Genomic DNA, 21214 nt, shown 5'->3' with positions numbered 1-21214 from the left:
TGTATTTTAGTAGAGATGGGGTTTCACCGTGTTAGCCAGGATGGTCTCGATTCCCTGACCTCGTGATCCACCTGCCTCAGCCTCCCAAGTGCTGGGATTACAGGCGTGAGCCAGCGCGCCCGGCCAATTTTAATTTTTTTTTATAGTGCTCAAGCTGGAGCATTTATTTCTTGATTCTTTTTCTCAGAGCCTCTCTTCCGTGCCTGAGTCTGGGCTGGGTGACACCGAGGACACAGGGTGGCCAGGACAGCCCCGGGGCCTGATCTCTGGAGGCTCCTAGTCTAGGAGGGAGGCAGTGATAGGGGCTGGCCACTCACTCTGCTTTCTCCGGCTCCAGTTCTGGTTCCGGCTCCGGCTCTGGCGGGAGCTCCTCCTCCACTCCATCCACCTGGGGGCGGGGCAAGCATCAGGGCTGAGTCCCCACCCCAAGCGCTTCTCAGGGCTGCTTGCCTGTTCCTCTCATCTCCTTTCTTATTTCCCCTGGGTAATCTAAGTTTTACACTTCTCCCCACCAGAAAGAGGCAGATTATGACTCCCATTTTACAGAGGGGAAACTGAGGCTCATCGAGGTGAAGACCTTTGCCCAAAGCACTGCGCAGGGTTGGGCTGACTCCATGTGCAGCTCTGCTTGTCTCCCACTGCTTCCCACCACCTTGACCTCTGCGCCCCACCATGGCATTCCCAGCACCAAGTGCCTGAGGATGTTTGGGGTTCCTTCCTCCATGGGGTACTTCATTCCCACACCAGTATCTCCGAGGGTCTTTTCCTAGTGGCCCTGACCCTGTCTGGAAACTTTTTTTAGTCTTGGTCTTTCTTTTCCTTTTTTTTTTTTGGAAACGGAGTCTCGCTCTGTCGCCTAGGCTGGAGTGCAGTGGCACCATCTTGGCTCACTGCAACCTCCGCCTCCCGGGTTCAAACGATTCTCCTGCCTCAGCCCCCCCTAGTAGCTGGGATTACAGGCGCACACCACCACGCCCGGCTAATTTTTGTATTTTTAGTAGAGACAGGGTTCCACCACGGTGGCCAGGATGATCTCAAACTCCTGACCTCAGGTGATCCGCCCGCCTCGGCCTCCCAAAGTGCTGGGATCACAGATGTGAGCCACCGCGCCCGGCTTAGTTTTGGTCTTTCTTGCCTTCTAATTTGGTCTCTGGGTTTCTTACTCTTTCTGGCTCTCCAGGTGTCATTTTCTGTACCTCTCCTGGGCCCTGCACTTTGCCCGGCCCTGCACTCTCTCTCCCCCGGCCCTTTCTCCAGGTCTCCATCTCTAAGTCTCTCTGTGCGTCTGTGTGTCCCTCTGTCTCTGAGCGTCTCTCTTGCCCGGCGCCCGCTCAGTCCCCGTGTGCGTCCTCCGTGGGTGCGTGCGCCCTGCGTGTGCCTATCCCTCTGGCCAGTTCTCTCTTCTCGGTGTGTTTATACCCAGTCGGGCTCTCTTCCTCCCTTCAATGCCTCATCTTTCCAAAACCCCAAAGCCCCCGCCTGCTCTCTCACCCCCAGCTTCCTCTTGAGAATGGGAGAGCCCTCGGGCGTGGGCGGTTCCGCAGGCGTCGTGTCCCCCATGTCCCCGAGACCGCCAGCCCCTTCGGGCCGGAAGGGGCCCCCATCCGTCACGGCCACCGCCCCGTCGGCACCGCCCGGCCCGGCCTCGTCCACCGCCTCCTCCTCGTCTCCAGCGCCCTCCGCGGCGTCCCCTCCGCCTTCGCTGGCACCCTCGCCGTCTGCGTCTCCGCCGGGCCCGGCCGGCTGCTCGCCGTGCACCTCGTCGCTGGTGGGGTCGGGCATGCCCGCCAGGAGCTCGGTCACCGTCACCTTCTTGGCGCCCTCCACCAGGCCGCCGCCGAACAGCGAGCCCCAGAGCAGGCCCAGCGCGCCCGCCGCCGCCCCCGCGCCAGCGGCCCCCGCGCGCGTCACGGCTGCCCAGAGCAGCGCCGCCACCGCGGTGGCCGCCTCGCGGGCCGTGAGCCGCCGCAGCCGCCGCACGCGCCGCCGCAGACTGCGGTAGCTGAGGCCGCGCAGGGCCCGGCCCATGGCCGCCGCCACCCGCGCTGTCGCCCCTGCCGCCGCCGTGGCCGCCGTGCCCTCGGGGCCCGCCGCGCTCTCCTCCGCGCCCTCCACGCCCGCCTCCGCCGCGCCCTCGTCCTCGTCGGTCTCCGGCTCGCCCTCGGGCTCCGAGATCTGCGCGGCGATCTGCATCTCGAAGATGGTGTCCTCGCAGAAACTCACGAAGAGCTCCATCTTCTCGGCCTCGCCGCCCTCGTTCACCACGTCGAAGATGAACTGGCGCTTGGACTCCTTCACCTGAAGCGCGGGGCGGGGGACAGGATAGGGGCACTGTCAGCGGGGGCTCGGACAGCAGCAGTGGCAGCTACAAGGGGTCACCACTGCAGGCGCTATTCTAAATGCACTGTTATTTTGTTTTGTTTTTGAGACAGGGTCAGGTCCGGCGCGGTGGCTCCGCCTGTAATCACAGCACTTTGGGAAACCGGGCAGATCACTTGAGGTCAGGAGTTCGAGACCAGCCTGGCCAACATGGTGAAACCCCCGTCTCCACTAAAAATGCAAAAATTAGCCGCTGTGGTGGCGCACCCCTGTAATCCCAGCTACTCGGGAGGCTGAGGTAGGAGAATTACTCGAACCCGTGAGGCAGAGGTTGCAGTGAGCCCAGATCTCGCCACTATACTCTAGCCTGGGCGACAGAGCAAGACTCCGTCTCAAAAAAAAAAAAAAAAAAAAAGACAGGATCTAGCTCTGTCTCCCAGGCTGGAATGAAGTGATGCTATCTCGGCTCACTGCAACCTTCGCCCCCAGGGTTCAAGCGATCCCCATGCCTAGGCCTCTTGAGTAGCTAGGATTACAGGCACCCGACACCATGCCGGGCTGTTTTTGAATTTTCAGTGGAGACAGGGTTTTGCCATGTTGGCCAGGCTGGTGTCGAACTCCTGGCCTCAAGTGATCTGCATGCCTCAGCTTCCCAAAGTGCTGGGATTACAGGCATGAGCCACCATGACTGGCCTGCTAATTTCTAAAAAAATTTTTTTTTGCAGAGACAGGGTCTGGCTGTGTTGGTCAGGCTGGTGTCGAAGTCCTGGCCTCAAGCACTCCTCTGGCCTTGGCCTCCCAAAGTGCTGGGAATACAGGCAGGCGCCACAGCACCCGGCCATGTTGTTGTCTTGGTTATCAATAGCAAACCTACAGAGAGCGCTTTATAGAGGGCACTCATTGCAGGTACTCCTGTAAATGCTTCCGTAAGGCCAGGCCCCAGACAAGCAGTTTCCATAAAACTCATTTAATCCTCACAAACAAGCCTAGGGCTAGCGGGTTTTCTTCCCATTTTACAGATGAGGACAGGGAGGCTCAGAAAGGTACATGCCCAGGTGACACAGATGAGGTGGCACGTATAGGATTTGAAATCCCAGTGAGCTGGCTCCAGGATGGATGTATTTAGCTTCCTTGAGAGGAGGAGCATAGTGCTCGAAGGCAAAGGCAGCCAGCCTGCCTGGGTTCAAATCCTGATTCTGCCACTGAGTAGCTGGGTGATTCTGAATTAACTCTCTGGACCTCCGTTTTCCCTCTGTAAAATGGGCATAATAGGACCTACATTGTAGGGTTGGTGTGAGGGCTAAATGAGTTAGTAGATGCTGCATGATTAGAACAGCTCCTGGTGCCTGATAAATGCCATATAACGGGCAGGCCATGGTGGCTCACGCCTGTAATGCCAGCACTTTGGGAGGCCAAGGTAAGCGGATCACCTGAGGTCAGGAGTTCAAGACCAGCCTGGCCAACATGGCAAAATCCCGACTCTACTGAAAATATAAAAATTAGCTGGGTGTGGTGGCACATGGCTGTAATCTCAGTTACTCGGGACGCTGAGACAGGAGAACTACTTGAACCCAGGAGGTGGAGGTTGCAGTGAGCCGAGATCGTGCCATTGCACTCCAGCCTGGGCGACAAGAGCAAAACTCCATCTCAAACAACAACGATGACAACAACACCATACAGTGTTCCCTATTATACTGCCACACAGGTGCTCCACGGCCACATGGGCATACGTGGATGCCTGAGGAGCAGGGGAAAGTGGAATGGGAAGGGGTGAGCAGAAGGGAGCGGATGTTTGGAGGAACAGCACTAAGGGAAAGAGTGTTGGTGTGGGAAGCACGCAGTGGCAGAGGAAGAGGGAGGGCAGAGCTCCCCCAGCACGTGCAAGGAGTGAGTGGGAAGGGCCATGGTGAACAGGGGCTTCCTGCAGAGGCAGGAATGTGCAGACATCCTGGGTGCCAGGATGCTGCAACCACGTGTGTGCCAGATGGGGGTGTGTATGCAGCGGGGTCCCAAGAGGCATAGATGAATGTGCAAGATCTCAAGGGTTCCTGCGGAGTATGTGAGGAGACACCAGGGGCCAGGGAGGGCTCAGGTGCAAGGAGGGCGTGGCGGCATGGGAGGATGCCAGAAGTGTGCAACCATGAGAGGCTCAGTGTGCACAGTGGGCGTGGGCACATGGGGCAGGCGTGCAAGGGCCTGGGACTCTATGGGGGGACAGGAGGAGTATGAGTGTGAGAGGGGTCTGCAGTTATGCAGTGTGCGTGAGGCAGGCATGAATGTGCGAAGGGGAGCCAAGGGTTTGTGTACTGGCTCCCAGAACATGAGGACAGGGCTCTGTGTGGGACATGAGCCCGCGTGCATGAGCTGGTGTCCCCTGAGGAGACATATGAAGGGCCCAGTTGTGAAGGAGGTGATGGGTGCGCAAGCCTCCCAGGCTATGAGTGTGAGACAAGGAGGGATGTGCACGTACCTGGGGGCATCTGAGGAACAAGCAAATGTGTGTGCAAAAGAATGTGGTGAGGGTGTGTCAGGGCCATGTGGGGAGTGTGAGGGAATGGGGAGGGGAACCATATGTCAGCCAGGTGTGCCAACTGTGCTGGGGACATGCTGGGACCACATGAGTGTACCCTCGGGGCAAGTGAGTGTGTGAGGGGTGTTCAAGCATTTGTGGGCTGGGCATAGGAGGAGCTGAGATAGGGTCCGTCAGGTTAGAGAGTGGGTCTGGGGGCTCTTGTGGGTGAGCCTGAGACTGTGGCCCAAGTGTGTGTGGGTGAGCATGGTTGTGCCGGGGCTACAGTGAGGGCAAGTGGGCAGTGAACGAATGAGGCATGCCAGGGTTCTGGGAGGGCTCACCGGCATCCTCAGGGTGTGTGTGCAAGAGGTGTGCACCCACCTGTGGGCCCAGAATAAGGGGGGGTACACATCGTGTGCTAGGACTTCAGAATGCATCTGGGGGCACACGTGATGACTGGTGAAGGGTGGGTCAGCATGCCAGGGCACCCTAGAGCCCCCAAGGCGAGCGTGTACAAGCGTAAGCATGAGCGGGCCAGGACCAAGAGACGGCACACCGGAGCTGCTGGGAAGGTGAGCAAGGGGTGTATCGCCATGCGGGTTCAAGGAGGTGACAGTGTGGGCAGGGCTGCATCAGGGCTATAAGGGCCTGCCAGAGCTCCCAGGGTGTGCGTGTAGGGGAAAAGCATGGCGTGTAAGCAGCCACAGTCAGGACACACTGACCCTGCTTCATGCCCAAAGGCTGTGCATCCTTGTGTGGTCCAGGTGCGCAAGAAATGGCCAGGGGCGAGCCAGGGATGTGCAAGGGCACAGCAGGGCAAAATGTGTACAAAAGTGTGGGCGTGGGCTTGCCAGAGTAGGGCAGATATGCGAGGCACGGCACGGCCCCCTGTGGGGTCCAAGCGTGCCAGAAGTGAGCACCCACATGCCCGAAGCCCCAGGAGGCGAGCATGCACGCGCGCGTGTCCCCCGACCTGGGGCATCTCCCACTGGGCGCGGTTGGTCTCCGAGATCTCGAAGTAGATGCGCTCGATGCGGCGCGAGGCGCCCATGATCTCGATGCGGCCCAGGTAGGGGCGGAAGTACTCGAGGATGCTCTCGGCCAGCTCCAGGAAGTTGTGCAGGCGCGGGTCATGCGGCACATGCTCCGACAGGTTGGTCAGCAGCACCGCCACGTTGAAGCCGATGTCGCGAGCTGGCTCCTGGAAGCGGTTGGCGAACTCCTCGCAGTTGATCATCTCGTTCTCATCCGCTTCGGAGCACGAAAGCAGGAACTGGATTTCTGGACCGCTGAACTGCTTCTGGCTGTCCATGGCCTGGGGGCGGGCAGGGAGGTCAGTGGGGTGGCCTGGAGAGCCTCAATTCTCTCTCTCTCTTTTTTTAGACAAGGTATCGCTGTATCGCCCAGGCTGGAGTGCAGTGGCACAATCACGGCTCACCACAGCCTCAACACATCGCTCTTGCCCCCATCCCAACCCCTGGGCTCAACTGCCCAGCCTCCAGAGTAGCTGGGACTATAGGCACACACCACTACACCTGGCTAATTTTAACTTTTTTAATTTTTTTTTTTTTTTTTTTTTTTTTTTTTTTTAGAGATAGGGTCTCCCTATGTTGCCAAGGCTGGTCTCAAACTCCTGGGCTCAAGGGATCCTCCCACTTCAGCTGAAACCTGTTTTTTTGTTTGTTTGTTTGTTTTTTTGAGACAGAGTTTCACTCTTGTCGCCCAGGCTGGAGTGCAGTGGCATGATCTCAGCTCACTGCAACCTCTACCTCCCAGGTTCAAGTGCCTCAGCGTCCTGAGTAGCTGGGATTACAGGCTCCTGCCACCACATCTGGCTAATTTTTTGTATTTTTAGTGAGATGGGGTTTCATCATGTTGGCCAGGCTGGTCTCGAACTCCGGTCCTGTCCTCAGGTGATCCACCCGCCTCCGCCTCCCAAAGTGCAGGGGTGACAGGTGTGAGCCACCACGGCCAGCCATAACACTGTTTATCTGTTATCCTCCTGATGGAAATGTAGGTTGCTTCCAGATTTGTTTTGTTTTGTTTTGTTTTCTCCTGAGACTGGGTCTGGCTCTGTCACCCAGGCTGGGGTGGTGTAGTGGCACAATCTCAGCTCATTGCAGCCTCCACCTCCCAGGGTCAAATGAGTCGTGTGCTTCAGCCTCCTGAGTAGCTAGGACTACATGTGCATGCCACTGTACCTGGTGAATTTTTGTATTTTTTTGTAGACGGGGTTTTGCCATGTTGCCTAGGCTTGTCCCAAACTCCTGAACTCAGGTGATGTGCCCTCCTCTGCATCACAAAGTGTTGGGATTACAAGCATAAATCACCAAGTTCACCCACAGATTTTTTTTTACAGACAACATTTTTCTTGAACATTCTTGTGCTGATTGCCCATGCATTTTTGCAAGAGGTTCTCTAGAGCAGCGTAAAATGTTCTTGACTGCACTCAATGTAAGAATACATTTTACAATGTGACTCAAAAAAAAAAAAAAAAAAAGGTTTCGTGACACAATTCTGACCTTTGCTGTGGAGCACACTCTGCAATGTTCTATTTTATTTCTAAAGAGGCTGGTCACGAGTTATGCGTTGCTAAATTAATTTCATTACCTACAGATGGGTTGCAATATGCAGTGTGAGAAATGTTGCTCTGGGGTATGAACAGAAGCAAAATTTTCTGGCTCTCAAAAGTGCTTTGTAAAAACCCCAGAACTTTGCAAAATGCTTTCTAAATGAGTAACACGCTTTGCAAATCATGAAGGGCTCTAGAAACCACAGAGCATGGAGACATAATCACACCGGAACCCCTCACCTACTGCCCTCACCTCGTCTGCCTGCCTCCCCCTCTATCATGAGCAATGTGACACTATCTGTCTCAAAAACCCACCCTGGCCAGGCGTGGTGGCTCATGCCTGTAATCCCAGGACTTTGGGAGGCCAAGGCGGGTGGATCACCTGAGGTCGGGAGTTCAAGACCAGCCTGGACAACATGGTGAAATCCCGTCTCTACTAAAAATACAAAAATTAGCTAGGCATGGTGGTGCGTGCCTATAATCCCAGCTACTTGGGAGGCTGAGGCAGGAGAATGGCTTGAACCTGTGAGGCGGAGGTTGCAGTGAGCCGAGATTGTGCCACTGCACCTAGCCTGGGCAATAAGAGCGAGACCCTGTGCAAAAAAAAAAAAAAAAAACACCTCTCCACAGGGTCCTGGGACACTATCACCTCCATTCACTCCTAGACTCTGCTCTTGTGATTTGCTGGTCTGTCTTTGTCATCATTCATTGCCCATCCCTTTATTTTATTTTATTTATTTATTATTATTATTATTATTATTATTGGAGACAGAGTCTTGCTGTGTCTTATTTATTTATTTATTTATTATTATTATTATTATTATTATTATTAGAGACAGAGTCTTGCTGTGTCTTGCCCAGGCTGGAGCGCGGTGGCACGATCTTGGCTCACTGCAGCCTCCACCTCCTGGGTTCAAGTGATTCTCCTGTCTCAGCCTACTGAGTAGCTGGGACTACAGGCATGTGCCACCGCACTGGCTAATTCTGTATTTTTAGTAGAGACAGGGTTTTGCCATGTTGGTCAGGCTGACCTCGAACTCCTGACCTCAGATGATCTGCCCGCCTCGGCCTCTCAAAATGCTGGGGTTACAGGCGTGAGCCACCACACCTGGCCTATTTTAAAAAAAACATTATTTTTACTTTTATTTTTTGAGACAGAGTCTTGCTCTGTCACCCAGGCTGGAGTGCAGTGGTGTGATGTTGGTTCACTGCAACCTCTGCCTCCAGGGTTCAGCGATTCTCCTGCCTCAGTCTTATGAGTAGCTGAGATTATAGGCATGTGCCACCACGCTCAGCTAATTTTTGTATTTTTAGTAGAGATGAGGTTTCGCCATGTTGGTCAGGCTGGTCTTGAACTCCTGATCTCAAGTGATCCACCTGCCTTGGCCTCCCAAAGTGTTGGGATTCCAGGAGTGAACCAGGCCTTTTTATCTTTCATTTTTGTGGGTACATAGTCGTTGTATATATTTATGGGGTAGGTGAACTATTTTGATACAGGCACGCAATACGTACTCACATCAGGGTTGATGGGGTATCCGTTCCCTCCAGCATTTATCATTTCTTTGTGTTACAGTCTACTTATAGTCTTTTAGTTGTTTTATTTTATTATTAATTTTTTGAGACAAAGTCTATCTCTACTACCTAGGCCAGAGTGTAATGGAGTGATCATGGCTTGCCATAGCCTCGACCTCCTGGGCTCAAGTGATCCTCCCATCTTAGCCTTCCAAGTTGGAACCACAGGCATGCCCAGATAATTTTTTAAACAGTTTTTTGTAGAAACAAGGTCTCATTATGTTTGAACTCCTGGGCTCAAGCGATCCTCCCACCTCAGCCTCCCAAAGTGCCGAGATTACAGGCATAAGTCATCGTGCCTGGCTAGTATTTTACTTTATATTTTATTTTATTTTTGAGAGAGTCTCACTCTGTTGCCCAGGCTGGAGTGCAGTGGCGTGATCTCGGCTCACTGCAACCTCCGCCTCCTGGGTTCAAGCAATTCTCTTGCCTCAGCCTCCCGAGTAGCTGGGATTACAGCCATGCACCACCATGCCTAGCTAATTTGTGTATTTTTATTTTTACTTTTTTGAGACAGAATTTCGCTCTTGTCACCCAGGCTGGAGTGCAATGGCACGATCTTGGCTCACAGCAACCTCCGCCTCCTGGGTTCAAGTGATTCTCTTGCCTCAGCCTCCCAAGTAGCTAGGACTTCAGGCACAGGCCACGATGCCTGGATAATTTTTGCATTTTTTGTAGGGACAGGGTTTTGCCATGTTGCCCAGGCTGCTCTCTGTCCCTCTTGTTCCCATCTTTCAGCCTTTCCATTTACTGTCCCCTTTGCCTGGGACACCACAGCCTCCCTGATTCATATGGTACCTTTCAACTCTCAGCTTCGCTGTCCCCTCCTGCAGAAGGCCTTCCTCCACTAGCCGGTTTACGGGGCTTACCACACTCTGCTCACTCCCACGCCCTTCAGACCACAGATTATAACCTACAATTACTTTGTGTATTTCATTATTTGCATCTGCCCCTTCCCACTGGACTATCGGCCCCCACAGTGGGCTCTCTGTTTTGTTCACTGCTGTACCTTCAGGACTAGGGCAGTGCCTGACACACAGTAGGCACTCATACTCATTTGTCAAATGAAAGAAGCATCACGAAAACTAAGAGGCCGGGAGCAGTGGGTCATGCCTATAATCCCAGCACTTTGGGAGGCTGCGGCAGGTGGATCACTTGAGGTCAGGAGTTCAAGACCAGCCTGGCAAACGTGATGAAACCCCATCTCGGCCGGGCGCGGTGGCTCAAGCCTGTAATCCCAGCACTTTGGGAGGCCGAGACAGGCGGATCACGAGGTCAGGAGATCGAGACCATCCTGGCTAACACCGTGAAACCCCGTCTCTACTAAAAATACAAAAAACTAGCCGGGCGAGGTGGCGGGCGCCTGTAGTCCCAGCTACTCCGGAGGCTGAGGCAGGAGAATGGCGTAAACCCGGGAGGCGGAGCTTGCAGTGAGCTGAGATCCGGCCACTGCACTCCAGCCTGGGCTACAGAGCAAGACTCCGTCTCAAAAAAAAAAAAAAAAAAAAAAAAAAAAAAAAAAAAGAAACCCCATCTCTAGTAAAAATACAAAAATTAGTCAGGGTGATGGTGGGTGCTGGTAATCCCAGCTCTTTGGGAGGCTGAGGCAGGATAATTGCTTGAACCTGGGAGGCGGAGGTCGCAGTGAGCCAAGAGCATGCCTGGGTGACAGAACAAGACTCTGTCTAAAAAAAAAAAAAAGAAATGAGACTATTGCCATTTTGCAATCTCTAATGAATGAATATGTCTGAGCGTTGAGCAGAAACAGCTGCTGGTATCTGGAAAGGAGGTGCTTCCTGGTGGAGGTACACAGCAGCCCCACATAGGAAGGAAGGTTCTGGCCAAAAAACTCCTTACACCCAAATCTGAATCTGCTCGAACTTCAGCTGAGTCCCACTTTGGAGGAAACCCAGGGGACAGAGGAACACAAGAAATGATACCACAAGGACACATCGGTCAGGTTCAGACTATGGGAAACTCTACAACTAGGACAGCACTACCCATTGATAGACTTAGTGTGAAAAAAGAGTGAAAAATGTCAAGCTAATCATTTTTTAGATTGATTATGGCCAGGCACGGTGGCTCTTGCCTGTAATCCCAGCACCTTGGGTGGCTGAGGAGGGTGGATTGCTTGAGCACAGGAGTTTGAGACCAGCTTGGGCAACATGGCGAGACCTCGTCTCTATAAATAAATAAACAGGATTGATTCCATGTTGAAATGATATCTTGAATGTATTAGATTACGTGTAGTGTTTCATCTTACTTTTTTTTTTTTAACAGGGTCTTGCTCTGTTGCCCAGGTTGAAGTGCAGTGCCATGAACACGGCTCACTGCAGCATTAACCTCTGATGTTCAAGGGATCCTCCTGCCTCAGCCTCCCCAGTAACTTCGACTGCAGATATGCACTACTACATCTGGTTATTTTTTAAAATTTTTATAGAGACAGGGTTTTGCTATGTTACCCAGGCTGGCTCAAACTCCTGACCTCAAGTGATCCTCCCGCCTTGGCCTCCCAAAGTGCTGGGATTATAGGCGTGAGCCACCATGCCTGGTCCTCTTTTTACTTTTTAAAAAACATGGCTATTATAAAATTTAAAATTATGATGACTCACGCCTGTAATCCCAGCGCTTTGGGAGGCTGAGGTGGGCAGATCACTTTACGCCAGGAGTTCGAGACTATCCTGGCCAACATGGCGAAACCTTGTCTCTACTAAAAACACAAAAATTAGCCAGGTGTGGTGGCGCATGCCTGTAATCTCAGCTACTCAGGAGGCTGAGGCAGGAGAATCTCTTGAACCTGACAAGTGGAGGTTGAAGTGAGCTGAGATTGCCCCACTGAACTCCAGCCTGGACAATAGAGCGAGATCCTGTCTCAAAAAAAAAAAAAATTTAAAAATATGTGTATTGTTCATATTGTATTTCTGTTGGACAGTAAAAATCTGCAGGACTAACAGCCTGGATCTCCAGGAGATAAACTGCAAGGAAAAAGAAAAGATGGTAGCAGGGAAGCAAGAGAGGAAAGATGATTTTAAAAAGTATCAGCCAATTGCAATGGGTGGCCCCTGTTTGGATTCTGATTCAAAGAAGCTGCAAAAAATCCTGAGGCTGGGCACAGTGGCTCAAGCCTGTAATCCCAGCACTTTGGGAGGCCGAGACGGGTGTATCACAAGATCAGGAGATCGAGACCATCCTGGCTAACCCGGTGAAACCCCGTCTCTACTAAAAAATACAAAAAAAAAAAAAACAAAAACTAGCCAGACGAGGTGGTGGGCACCTGTGGTCCCAGCTACTCGGGAGGCTGAGGCAGGAGAATGGCATAAACCCGGGAGGCGGAGCTTGCAGTGAGCTGAGATCCGGCCACTGCACTCCAGCCTGGGCGACAGAGCGAGACTCCGTCTCAAAAAAAAAAAAAAAAAGGCCGGGCGCGGTGGCTCAAGCCTGTAATCCCAGCACTTTGGGAGGCCGAGACGGGCGGATCACGAGGTCAGGAGATTGAGACCATCCTGGCTAACACCGTGAAACCCCGTCTCTACTAAAAAATACAAAAAACTAGCCGGGCGAAGTGGCGGGCGCCTGTAGTCCCAGCTACTTGGGAGGCTGAGGCAGGAGAATGGCGTGAACCCGGGAGGTGGAGCTTGCAGTGAGCGGAGATCCGGCCACTGCACTCCAGCCTGGGCGACAGAGCATGACTCCGTCTAAAAAAAAAAAAAAAAAAAAAAAAAAAAAAAAAAAAAAAAAAAAAATCCTGATAGTTATATGAAAGTTATGAGATTTGGAAATTTGCACACTGACTAGATACTTGATGATTTAAAGACTGACTATTTTTTTATTTTTGGTTAGGAGTGATAATGACGTTGTGGTTTGTCAAATAAAAGGAATGTCTTTTAAGGCCACACACACATACACGCACACATGCATTTTGTTTGTTTGTTTGTTTGAGGCAGAGTCTCTCTCTGTTGCCCAGGCTGAAGTGGGGTGCAGTGGTGTGTTCAGGACTCACTACAACCTCAACTTCTCGGTCCTCCCACCTCAGCCTCCCAAGTAGCTAGGACTACAGGCATTTGCCACCACACTCGGCTAATTTTTTGTATTTTTAGTGGAGACAGGGTTTCGCCATGTTGCCCAGGCTCTTCTCGAACACTTGGGCTCAAGCAATCCACCCTCTTGGACCTCCCAAAGTGCTGGGATTACAGGTGTGAGCCACCGTGTCTGGCCAAGACCATATATATTTTAAGATACCATTTATATGCAGTGTTCAGAATAGGCAAATCCATACAGGCAGAAAGATGAGTGGTTACCGGGACCTGGGTGGGGGAAATGGGAAATGACTGCTAACAGGTATAGGGTTCCTTTTCAAAGGATGATTAAAATGTTTTTTTTTTTTTGTTTTTTTTTTTTTTTTTTTGAGACGGAGTCTCGCTCTGTTGCCCAGGCTGGAGTGCAGTGGCGCGATCTCGGCTCACTGCAAGCTCCGCCTCCCAGGTTCCCGCCATTCTCCTGCCTCAGCCTCCTGAGTAGCTGGGACTACAGGCGCCCGCCACCGCGCCCGGCTAATTTTTTGTATTTTTAGTAGAGACGGGGTTTCACTGTGGTCTCGATCTCCTGACCTTGTGATCCGCCCGCCTCGGCCTCCCAAAGTGCTGGGATTACAGGCTTGAGCCACCGCGCCCGGCCGATTAAAATGTTTTAAAATTAGATTGCAGTGATGGCTTTACAATTCTGTGAACACACTATAAACCACTGAACCGTACCTTTTAAATGGGTGGATTTTATGGTATGTACATTCTATTTCAATAAAGACATTTTAAAAAGGAAGACATTTCCTATATTTGCAGATGGGAAAACAGTAAAGATAACCTCAAGACTGTTTACTGACCAGGAATAAATCAGTAACCACTGAGCCCGGCCACAATGCTACATTTTTTTAATGCAGATTTTCATATGAATGGAAATGCAGAAAAAGCATCTGAACTTTGGGAGGCCAAGGCGGGTGGATCACCTGAGGCCAGGATTTCGAGACCAGCCTGGCCAACATGGTGAAACCCCATCTCTACTAAAAATAAAAAAAAAAAAATAGCTGGGTGTGGTGGCACACGCCTGTAATCCCAGCTACTTGGGAGGCTTAGGTATGAGAATCGCTTCAACCCGTGAGGCAGAGGTTACAATAAGCTGAGATCACACCACTGCACTCTACTTTGGGCAACAGAGCAAGACTCTGTCTCAAAAAAAAAAAAAAAAAAAATTAAAAAATTAAAACTATACTGCAATACCGTTTTTCACCTATCAGATTGGCAAAAATCCAAAGATTTGACAGTGCGGTCTGGTGGCGAGGCTGTGGGGAGACAGGCACACTCATGTGTTATTAATGAGAAAGAAAAATGGAGAGCAATGTCTGTCCAAATGACAAATGCATTTACCCTTTTTTTTTTTTTTTTTTTTTTTTTTTTTGAGACGGAGTCTTGCTCTGTAGCCCGGGCTGGAGTGCAGTGGCCGGATCTCAGCTCACTGCAAGCTCCGCCTCCCGAGTTTACGCCATTCTCCTGCCTCAGCCTCCGGAGTAGCTGGGACTACAGGCGCCCGCCACCTCGCCCGGCTAGTTTTTTTTGTATTTTTAGTAGAGACGGGGTTTCACGGTGTTAGCCAGGATGGTCTCGATCTCCTGACCTCGTGATCCGCCCGTCTCGGCCTCCCAAAGTGCTGGGATTACAGGCTTGAGCCACCGCGCCCGGCTGCATTTACCCTTTTAGCCAGCTATCCCACTTCTGGAAGTTTATCCTCTGAGATGAACCACACGTGATTTACAGAATGTTGTATAACAAGAGTAATTGTTTTTGTTTGTTTGTTTGTTTGTTTTTTGAGATGGACTTTCACTTTTGTTGTCCAGGATGGAGTGCAATGGCGCAATCTCAGCTCACTGCAACCTCTACCTCCCAGGTTCAAGTGATTCTCCTGCCTCAGCCTCCCAAGCAGCTCAGATTACAGGTGCATGCCACCATGACCAGCTCATTTTTTGTATTTTTAGTAGAGATAGGGTTTCACTGTGTTGGCCAGGCTGGTTTCAAACTCCTGACCTCAGGTGATCCATCTGCCTCAGCCTCTTCAAAGTGTAACAAGAGTAATTGTTAGAGCCAGCATTGCTCTAGGCCCAAATACAGCCTTCCTCAGCACATTTCCCTCCATCTGCTAGAACTCTGCAGTAATACATGTACAAATGTACAATGCCTGTGGTATAAATGACACTCTTGTTGCAGTGCACAATGTGTGCAACTATCCATGACAGCCCTGACCGCAACATGGGTTGTATAGCAACACATAGGAAATAAAGCCAGTGTCCATCAACAAGGAATAGCAAATAAACCATAATATACATACAGCATGGAATATTGGACACCTGTAAAAAAGAATGAGGAAGCTTCCTGTATCTCCAGAATATGTGGTTAAATAATACAGACCAGTGATATTATACCTATTATGTACAAAATGAGAAAAACAAGAATATCTGTTTGTATTTTCATTTAAAACATGATGGAAGCGGCTGGGCGCGGTGGCTCAAGCCTGTAATCCCAGCACTTTGGGAGGCCGAGACGGGCGGATCATGAGGTCAGGAGATCGAGACCATCCTGGCTAACACCATGAAACCCCGTCTCTACTAAAAATACAAAAAAAACTAGCCGGGCGAGGTGGCGGGCACCTGTAGTCCCAGCTACTCGGGAGGCTGAGGCAGGAGAATGGCATAAACCTGGGAGGCGGAGCTTGCAGTGAGCTGAGATCCGGCCACTGCACTCCAGCCTGGGCAACAGAGCGAGACTCCGTCTCAAACAAAAACAAACAAACAAACAAAAATGATGGAAGGATGCAAAAGAAACTAATGAAAGGGCTTACCCTGGTAGATATGGGGAAGAATGGATTGGAAAAGAGTAGGAGTGACACTTCTTACTTCACGCCTTGCTATATTTTGATATATATTTTTTGAGACAAAGTCTTGTGCTCTGTTGCCCAGGCTGGAGTGCAGTGGCACAATCATGGCACACTGCAGCCTTGACCTTCTGGGATCAAAGGATCCTCCCAGCTCAGTCGGCCTCCAGAGGAGCTGGGACTACAGGTGCACACCTCCACATCCAACTAATTTTTTGAATTTTTTTTTTTTTTTTTTTTTTTTTTAGCAATGGGGTCTTGCTATATTGTTCAGGCTGGTCTCAAACTCCTGGCCTCAAGCAATTCTCCTGTCTTGGCCTCCTAAAGTGCTGAAATTACCAGTGTGAGCCACAGCATCTGGCTATATTTTGATTTTTTTTTTTTTTTTTTTGAGATGTAATCACACTCTGCCGCCCAGGCTGGAATGCAGTGGCATGATCTCAGCTCACTGCAATCTCTGCCTCCCAGGCTCCAGGGATTCTCCTGCCTTAGCCTCCTGAGTAGCTGGGATTACAGGCACCTGCCACCATGCTTGGCTAATTTCTGTATTTTTAGTAGAGATGACGGGGGTTCGCCATGTTGCCCAGGCTGGTCTTGAACTCCTAACCTCAAGTGATCTGCCTGCCTCGGCCTCCCAAAATGTTGAGATTACAGGTGTGAGCCACTGTGCCCAGCCTATATTTTGATTTTTAAAATCGTATTATATATTCAAAAAATAAAATGAATACACTTTTCCCAGTTGCAGATTGTAACTCTGTGTAACAGATGTTGAGCTGTAAAATGTCAGCTACCTGACACTAAACCCTGTGATCTGTGCAGCCCCAGTCAAGAGAGATCATTACTCATTTTCAATTATGAATCATGTGTATTTTAGCTCCTGCAAGTGCTTTTGGCTTCTCTTGTAGTCACCCCAGACTCTTAAACCTGCCAGGCTCGAGAGTAGGGCTGAGACTACCAGCCAGGGCCCAGCTCCCAGAAGTGCTCACTGACTATCGATTAGACCAGATTAACAGATGAATCTGGAGGCAGTGTACTCTGGAGCCAGACCACCTGAGGTCTAACCCCAGCCTTGCCACTTATTAGCTGGGTGACCTTAAGCATGTCCGTTTATTTCCCCGTGCCTCAGTTTCCACATCCATAAAATGGGAATAAAAAGCAGTCCTGGTGGCCGGGCACGGTGGCTCACGCCTGTAATCCCAGCACTTTGGGAGGCCAAGGCAGGTGGATCACGAGGTCAAGAGATCGAGACCACCTTGGCCAACATGGAAACCCCGTCTCTACTAAAAATACAAAAATTAGTTGGGCGTGGCGGCAGGCGCCTGTGGTCTAGCAACTCAAGAGGCTGAGGCAGGAGAATCGCTTCAACCTGGGAGGCGGAGTTTGCAGTGAGCCGAGATCGCACCATTGCACTCCAGCCTGGCAACAGAGTGAGACTTCATCTCAAAAAAAAAAAAAAGGCAGTCCTGCTGGGCACGGTAGCTTATGCTGGTAATTCCAGCACTTTGGAAGCCCGAGGTAGGCTGATTGCTTCAGTCCTGAAGTTCAAGACCAGCTAGGGCAACATGTGAAACCCCATCTCTAAAATAAATAAATAAATAAATAAATAAATAAATAAATAAATAACAAAAAAAATTATCTGGGTGTGGTGGTGCACACCTGGAGTCCCAGTTACTTGGGAGGCTAAGGTAGGAGGATCACCTGAGCCTGGGAGGCCGAGGCTACAGTGAGTTGTGATCATGCCACTGCACTCCAGCGTGACTGACAGAGCTAGACCCTGTCTCAAAGAAGCAAAACAAAACAAAAAAGCAGTCCTTACCATGTAGGGTTGCCGTAAGGACTAAATGAGCGAATTCACTGATACGCAGGGCACAGAGTGAGAATATGGTAACTATGAGCTCTTCATGAAGGTGGAGGGCTCAGGCACAGCGACGGGTAAGAGGCTACGAGGGGTTGTCTGGGAGGCAGAGTCCCAGGGATGTGAAGCTCAGGTTCAGGGAGGCAGGCATTGCCCCTCAGGGTTGGGGAGGGAAAGGAAAAGGCCGGCTGTGACAAAGGCTGCCAAGACCACAAGCCAGACGGGAGAGTCAGAGGTAAAGAGGTCCCTGATGATCTTGGTCAGAGGAGTTTCAGGAGCCTGACAGGGACGGAAGCCGGCAAGCCCCGATTCAGGGAAGGAGTAGGAGGTGAGAACGGAGGATCAAGGGCAGATGACTCTGCCAAGGCGTGGCTGAGAAGCAGAGCCACAGGGAGGCTCTTGGGGAACACTGGAAGGCACGGGGCACTTTGATTTTAACTCAGGGAACCCTGAGCTTACCTAAGTGCAGATGGTCACAGTTGCAACCCATAGAAGAAGAAGCCATGGGCCAGGTGCAGTGGCTCATGCCTGTAATCCCAGCACTTTGGGAGGCTGAGGCGGGTGGATCACTTGAGGTTGGGAGTTTGAAACCAGCCTGACCATCACTTGAGGTCGGGAGTTCGAGATCAGCCTGACCAATGTGGTGAAACCCCGTCTCCACTAAAAATACAAAATTAGCCAGGCGTGGTGGTGGGTGCCTGTAATCCCAGCGACTTGGGAGGCTGAGACAGGAAAATCGCTTGAACCTGGGAGATGGAGGTTGCGATGAGCTGAGATCACACCATTGCACTCCAGCCTGGGCAACAAGAGCAAAACTCCATCTCAAAAAAAACAAGCCGGGCGCGGTGGCTCAAGCCTGTAATCCCAGCACTTTGGGAGGCCGAGACGGGCGGATCACAAGGTCAGGAGATCGAGACCATCCTGGCTAACATGGTGAAACCCCGTCTCTACTAAAATATACAAAAAACTAGCCGGGCGAGGTGGCGGGCGCCTGTAGTCCCAGCTACTCGGGAGGCTGAGGCAGGAGAATGGCGTGAACCCGGGAGGCGGAGCTTGCAGTGAGCTGAGATCCGGCCACTGCACTCCAGCCTGGGCAGCAGAGCAAGACTCCGTCTCAAAAACAAAACAAAACAAAACAAAAACCCATGAATCCACACTGATGTAAATGAATGGATGAATGAGCAAATGAAATGGACAAGAAGGAAACACTCTTTCTTACAGTAAAATGGTGCCGAATAATGGTAAAGCATACGGTGAAATGAGAAAACCACCATTTGTCAGCTACCAGAGGAATAACTGTTTCAGGCAAGAATCATCAATGGATGCTGACCCTGCAGTGAGCAGAATATTTACATAGAATATTACACAGAATATTTACATAGCCTCAAAGTATGTCCTCACAAGACACTTATTGATTCCAAAGGGAATAATAATAACTTCATTGTGGAGTCCCTGGTAAACACCGAGTTAACCAAGCCGTCCAAGTTAACAACAGTAATGGGAAGAGACATTGGCCAGGTGCAGTGACTCACACCTGTAATCCCAGCACTTTAAGTGGTCTCATGAGGCAGGAGGATGGCCTGAGCCCAGGGGGTCAAGGCTGCAGTGAGCTAGAATTGTTTGACTGCACTCCAGCCTGGGCAATAGAGCAAGACTCTGACTCTAAATACAAACAAATAAGTAAATAAAGAGTAATGGGATGAAAGCACATGTGCCTCCTAATACATTACACTGAGGACACATCACTTCTCTGATATTCCTGCAAAAGATGCATAACCCTAGTCTAATAATGATGAAAACTCAGACAAACCCACACTGAACGACATTTTACAAAACAGCTTGCCTGTGTTCTTCAAACACGTCAGGAAAGATACAGACAGACCCAGGCACAGTTCCAGACTGAAGGCGGAAAACAGAATACCTCAATACCTCAATGCAATCCCTGGTTCTGGTTTGGCAAAGAAAAGACATTGACAAAAGAAATTTCTTCAACAAGGGAAACTGAATAAGGTCTGGGATTAGACAGCAGCACGGTGCCAGTGTTAATTTCCTGATTAGCATAATTGTCCTGTGGTTAGGCAGGAGAATGAATTTGTTCTCAGGAGATACACTGAAGTGTTTAAAAGTAAAGGGAAATCAGTCAGGCGAGGTGGCTCATGCTTCTAATCCCAGCACTTTGGGAGGCCAAGGCAGACATATCGCTTGAGGCCAGGAGTTCAAGACCAGCCTGGCCAACATGGTGAAATCCCATCTCTACTAAAAATACAACAAACAAACAAAAATTTAGCTGGGCGTGGTGGTGCGTGCCTGTAATCCCAGCTACTCAGGAGGCTGAGGCAGGAGAATCGCTTGAACCCAGGAGGCGGAGGTTGCACTGAGCTGAGATCGCACCACTGCACTCCAGCCTGGGCAACAAGAGCAAAACTCCGTCTCAGGAAAAAAAAAAAAAAAAAAAAAAACACGGAAATCATGATGGAATAAATAGAAAACATTTGGGCAACATGGGTTAAGGGTATTCAGCAATTCTATGTGCTGTTCTTGCAACTTCTCTATAAACCTGAAGTTATTTCAAAATAAAAAGTTAACAAAATGGTAACAGCAAAGATCTGGGAGTAGTAATAGTAGCTAACATCTCTTGAGCACTCACCATATTCCAGGTGCTGCCCACACTGCCCATCCTCACAATAGTTAATAGTTGTTTTATTTTTATTTTTATAGATACAGGGTTTCACTATGCTGCCCAGGCTGATCTCAAACTCTCGGGCTCAAGCAATCCTCGCACCTTGGCCTCCCAAATTGCTGGGATTATACGCGTGAACCACTGCACTCTGCCAACAGTTAGTGGTTAATGTCATTATCCTATACCCATTTTACAGAGGAGGAAACTGAGGCTCAGAGAAGAGAGTGACTTGCCCAGGGCTGTGTTAAGAAAAGATGGAGAGTTAGGATGGGAGAGGTGGTTAGAGGAGGATGAGTGGGTTCCTGAATAAGTATGTTCCAGCACTTCCTTCCTAGCAGCCTCATTATTTAGACTTGGAATGGTCTAGTTAGTGACTGCCTCCCCCATTATACTATAAACCCATGAAAGCATGGACTGTGTCTATCTTGGTCATTGATGGGTTGATAGAGTCACCACAGGCCCCACACAGAGAAGAAAGCCAGTGAATGTTTATCAATGGAATAACTGATGCCTATTCACAATAAGATAATGTTATGACTATTAATAAAGATAACAGTAATAATGCTTCTCATTTGTGTTAATGCATTTGATCCTCAAAATAACCCAAGGGGCTGAGTGAGTTGGCTCATGCCTATAATCCCAGCACTTTGGGAGGCTGAGGTAGGACAATTGTTGGAGCCCAAGAGTTCAAGAGGAGCCTGGGCAATGTAGTGAGACCACATCATCTCTACAAAAAATAAACTTAAAAATCAGCCAGGCGTGATATCACACACCTGTAGTCCCAACTAC

General features: G+C 50.4%; 1 protein-coding gene across 10 annotated transcripts in view; it reads right to left on the bottom strand.

Annotated features, from left to right (window-relative positions):
- RYR1 (ryanodine receptor 1) overlaps nt 1-21214 on the bottom strand; it is a 158231-nt gene that overhangs the window by 18901 nt on the left and 118116 nt on the right. For all 10 annotated transcript variants that reach the window (XM_065536557.2, XM_065536561.2, XM_065536559.2 and 7 more), the window contains 3 exons: nt 5805-6146; nt 1492-2298; nt 318-388 (listed from right to left, as the gene is read on the bottom strand). In XM_065536557.2, coding sequence (XP_065392629.1) covers nt 318-388; nt 1492-2298; nt 5805-6146 — 1220 coding nt within the window. The remainder of the gene's footprint in view (nt 1-317; nt 389-1491; nt 2299-5804; nt 6147-21214) is intronic.

This window comes from Macaca fascicularis, chromosome 19, assembly GCF_037993035.2.
Source record: "Macaca fascicularis isolate 582-1 chromosome 19, T2T-MFA8v1.1".
Taxonomy (NCBI): Eukaryota; Metazoa; Chordata; class Mammalia; order Primates; family Cercopithecidae; genus Macaca; species Macaca fascicularis.
The sequence above is the reverse complement of the archived record's forward strand: the minus strand, read 5'-3'. Positions and strand labels throughout refer to the sequence as shown.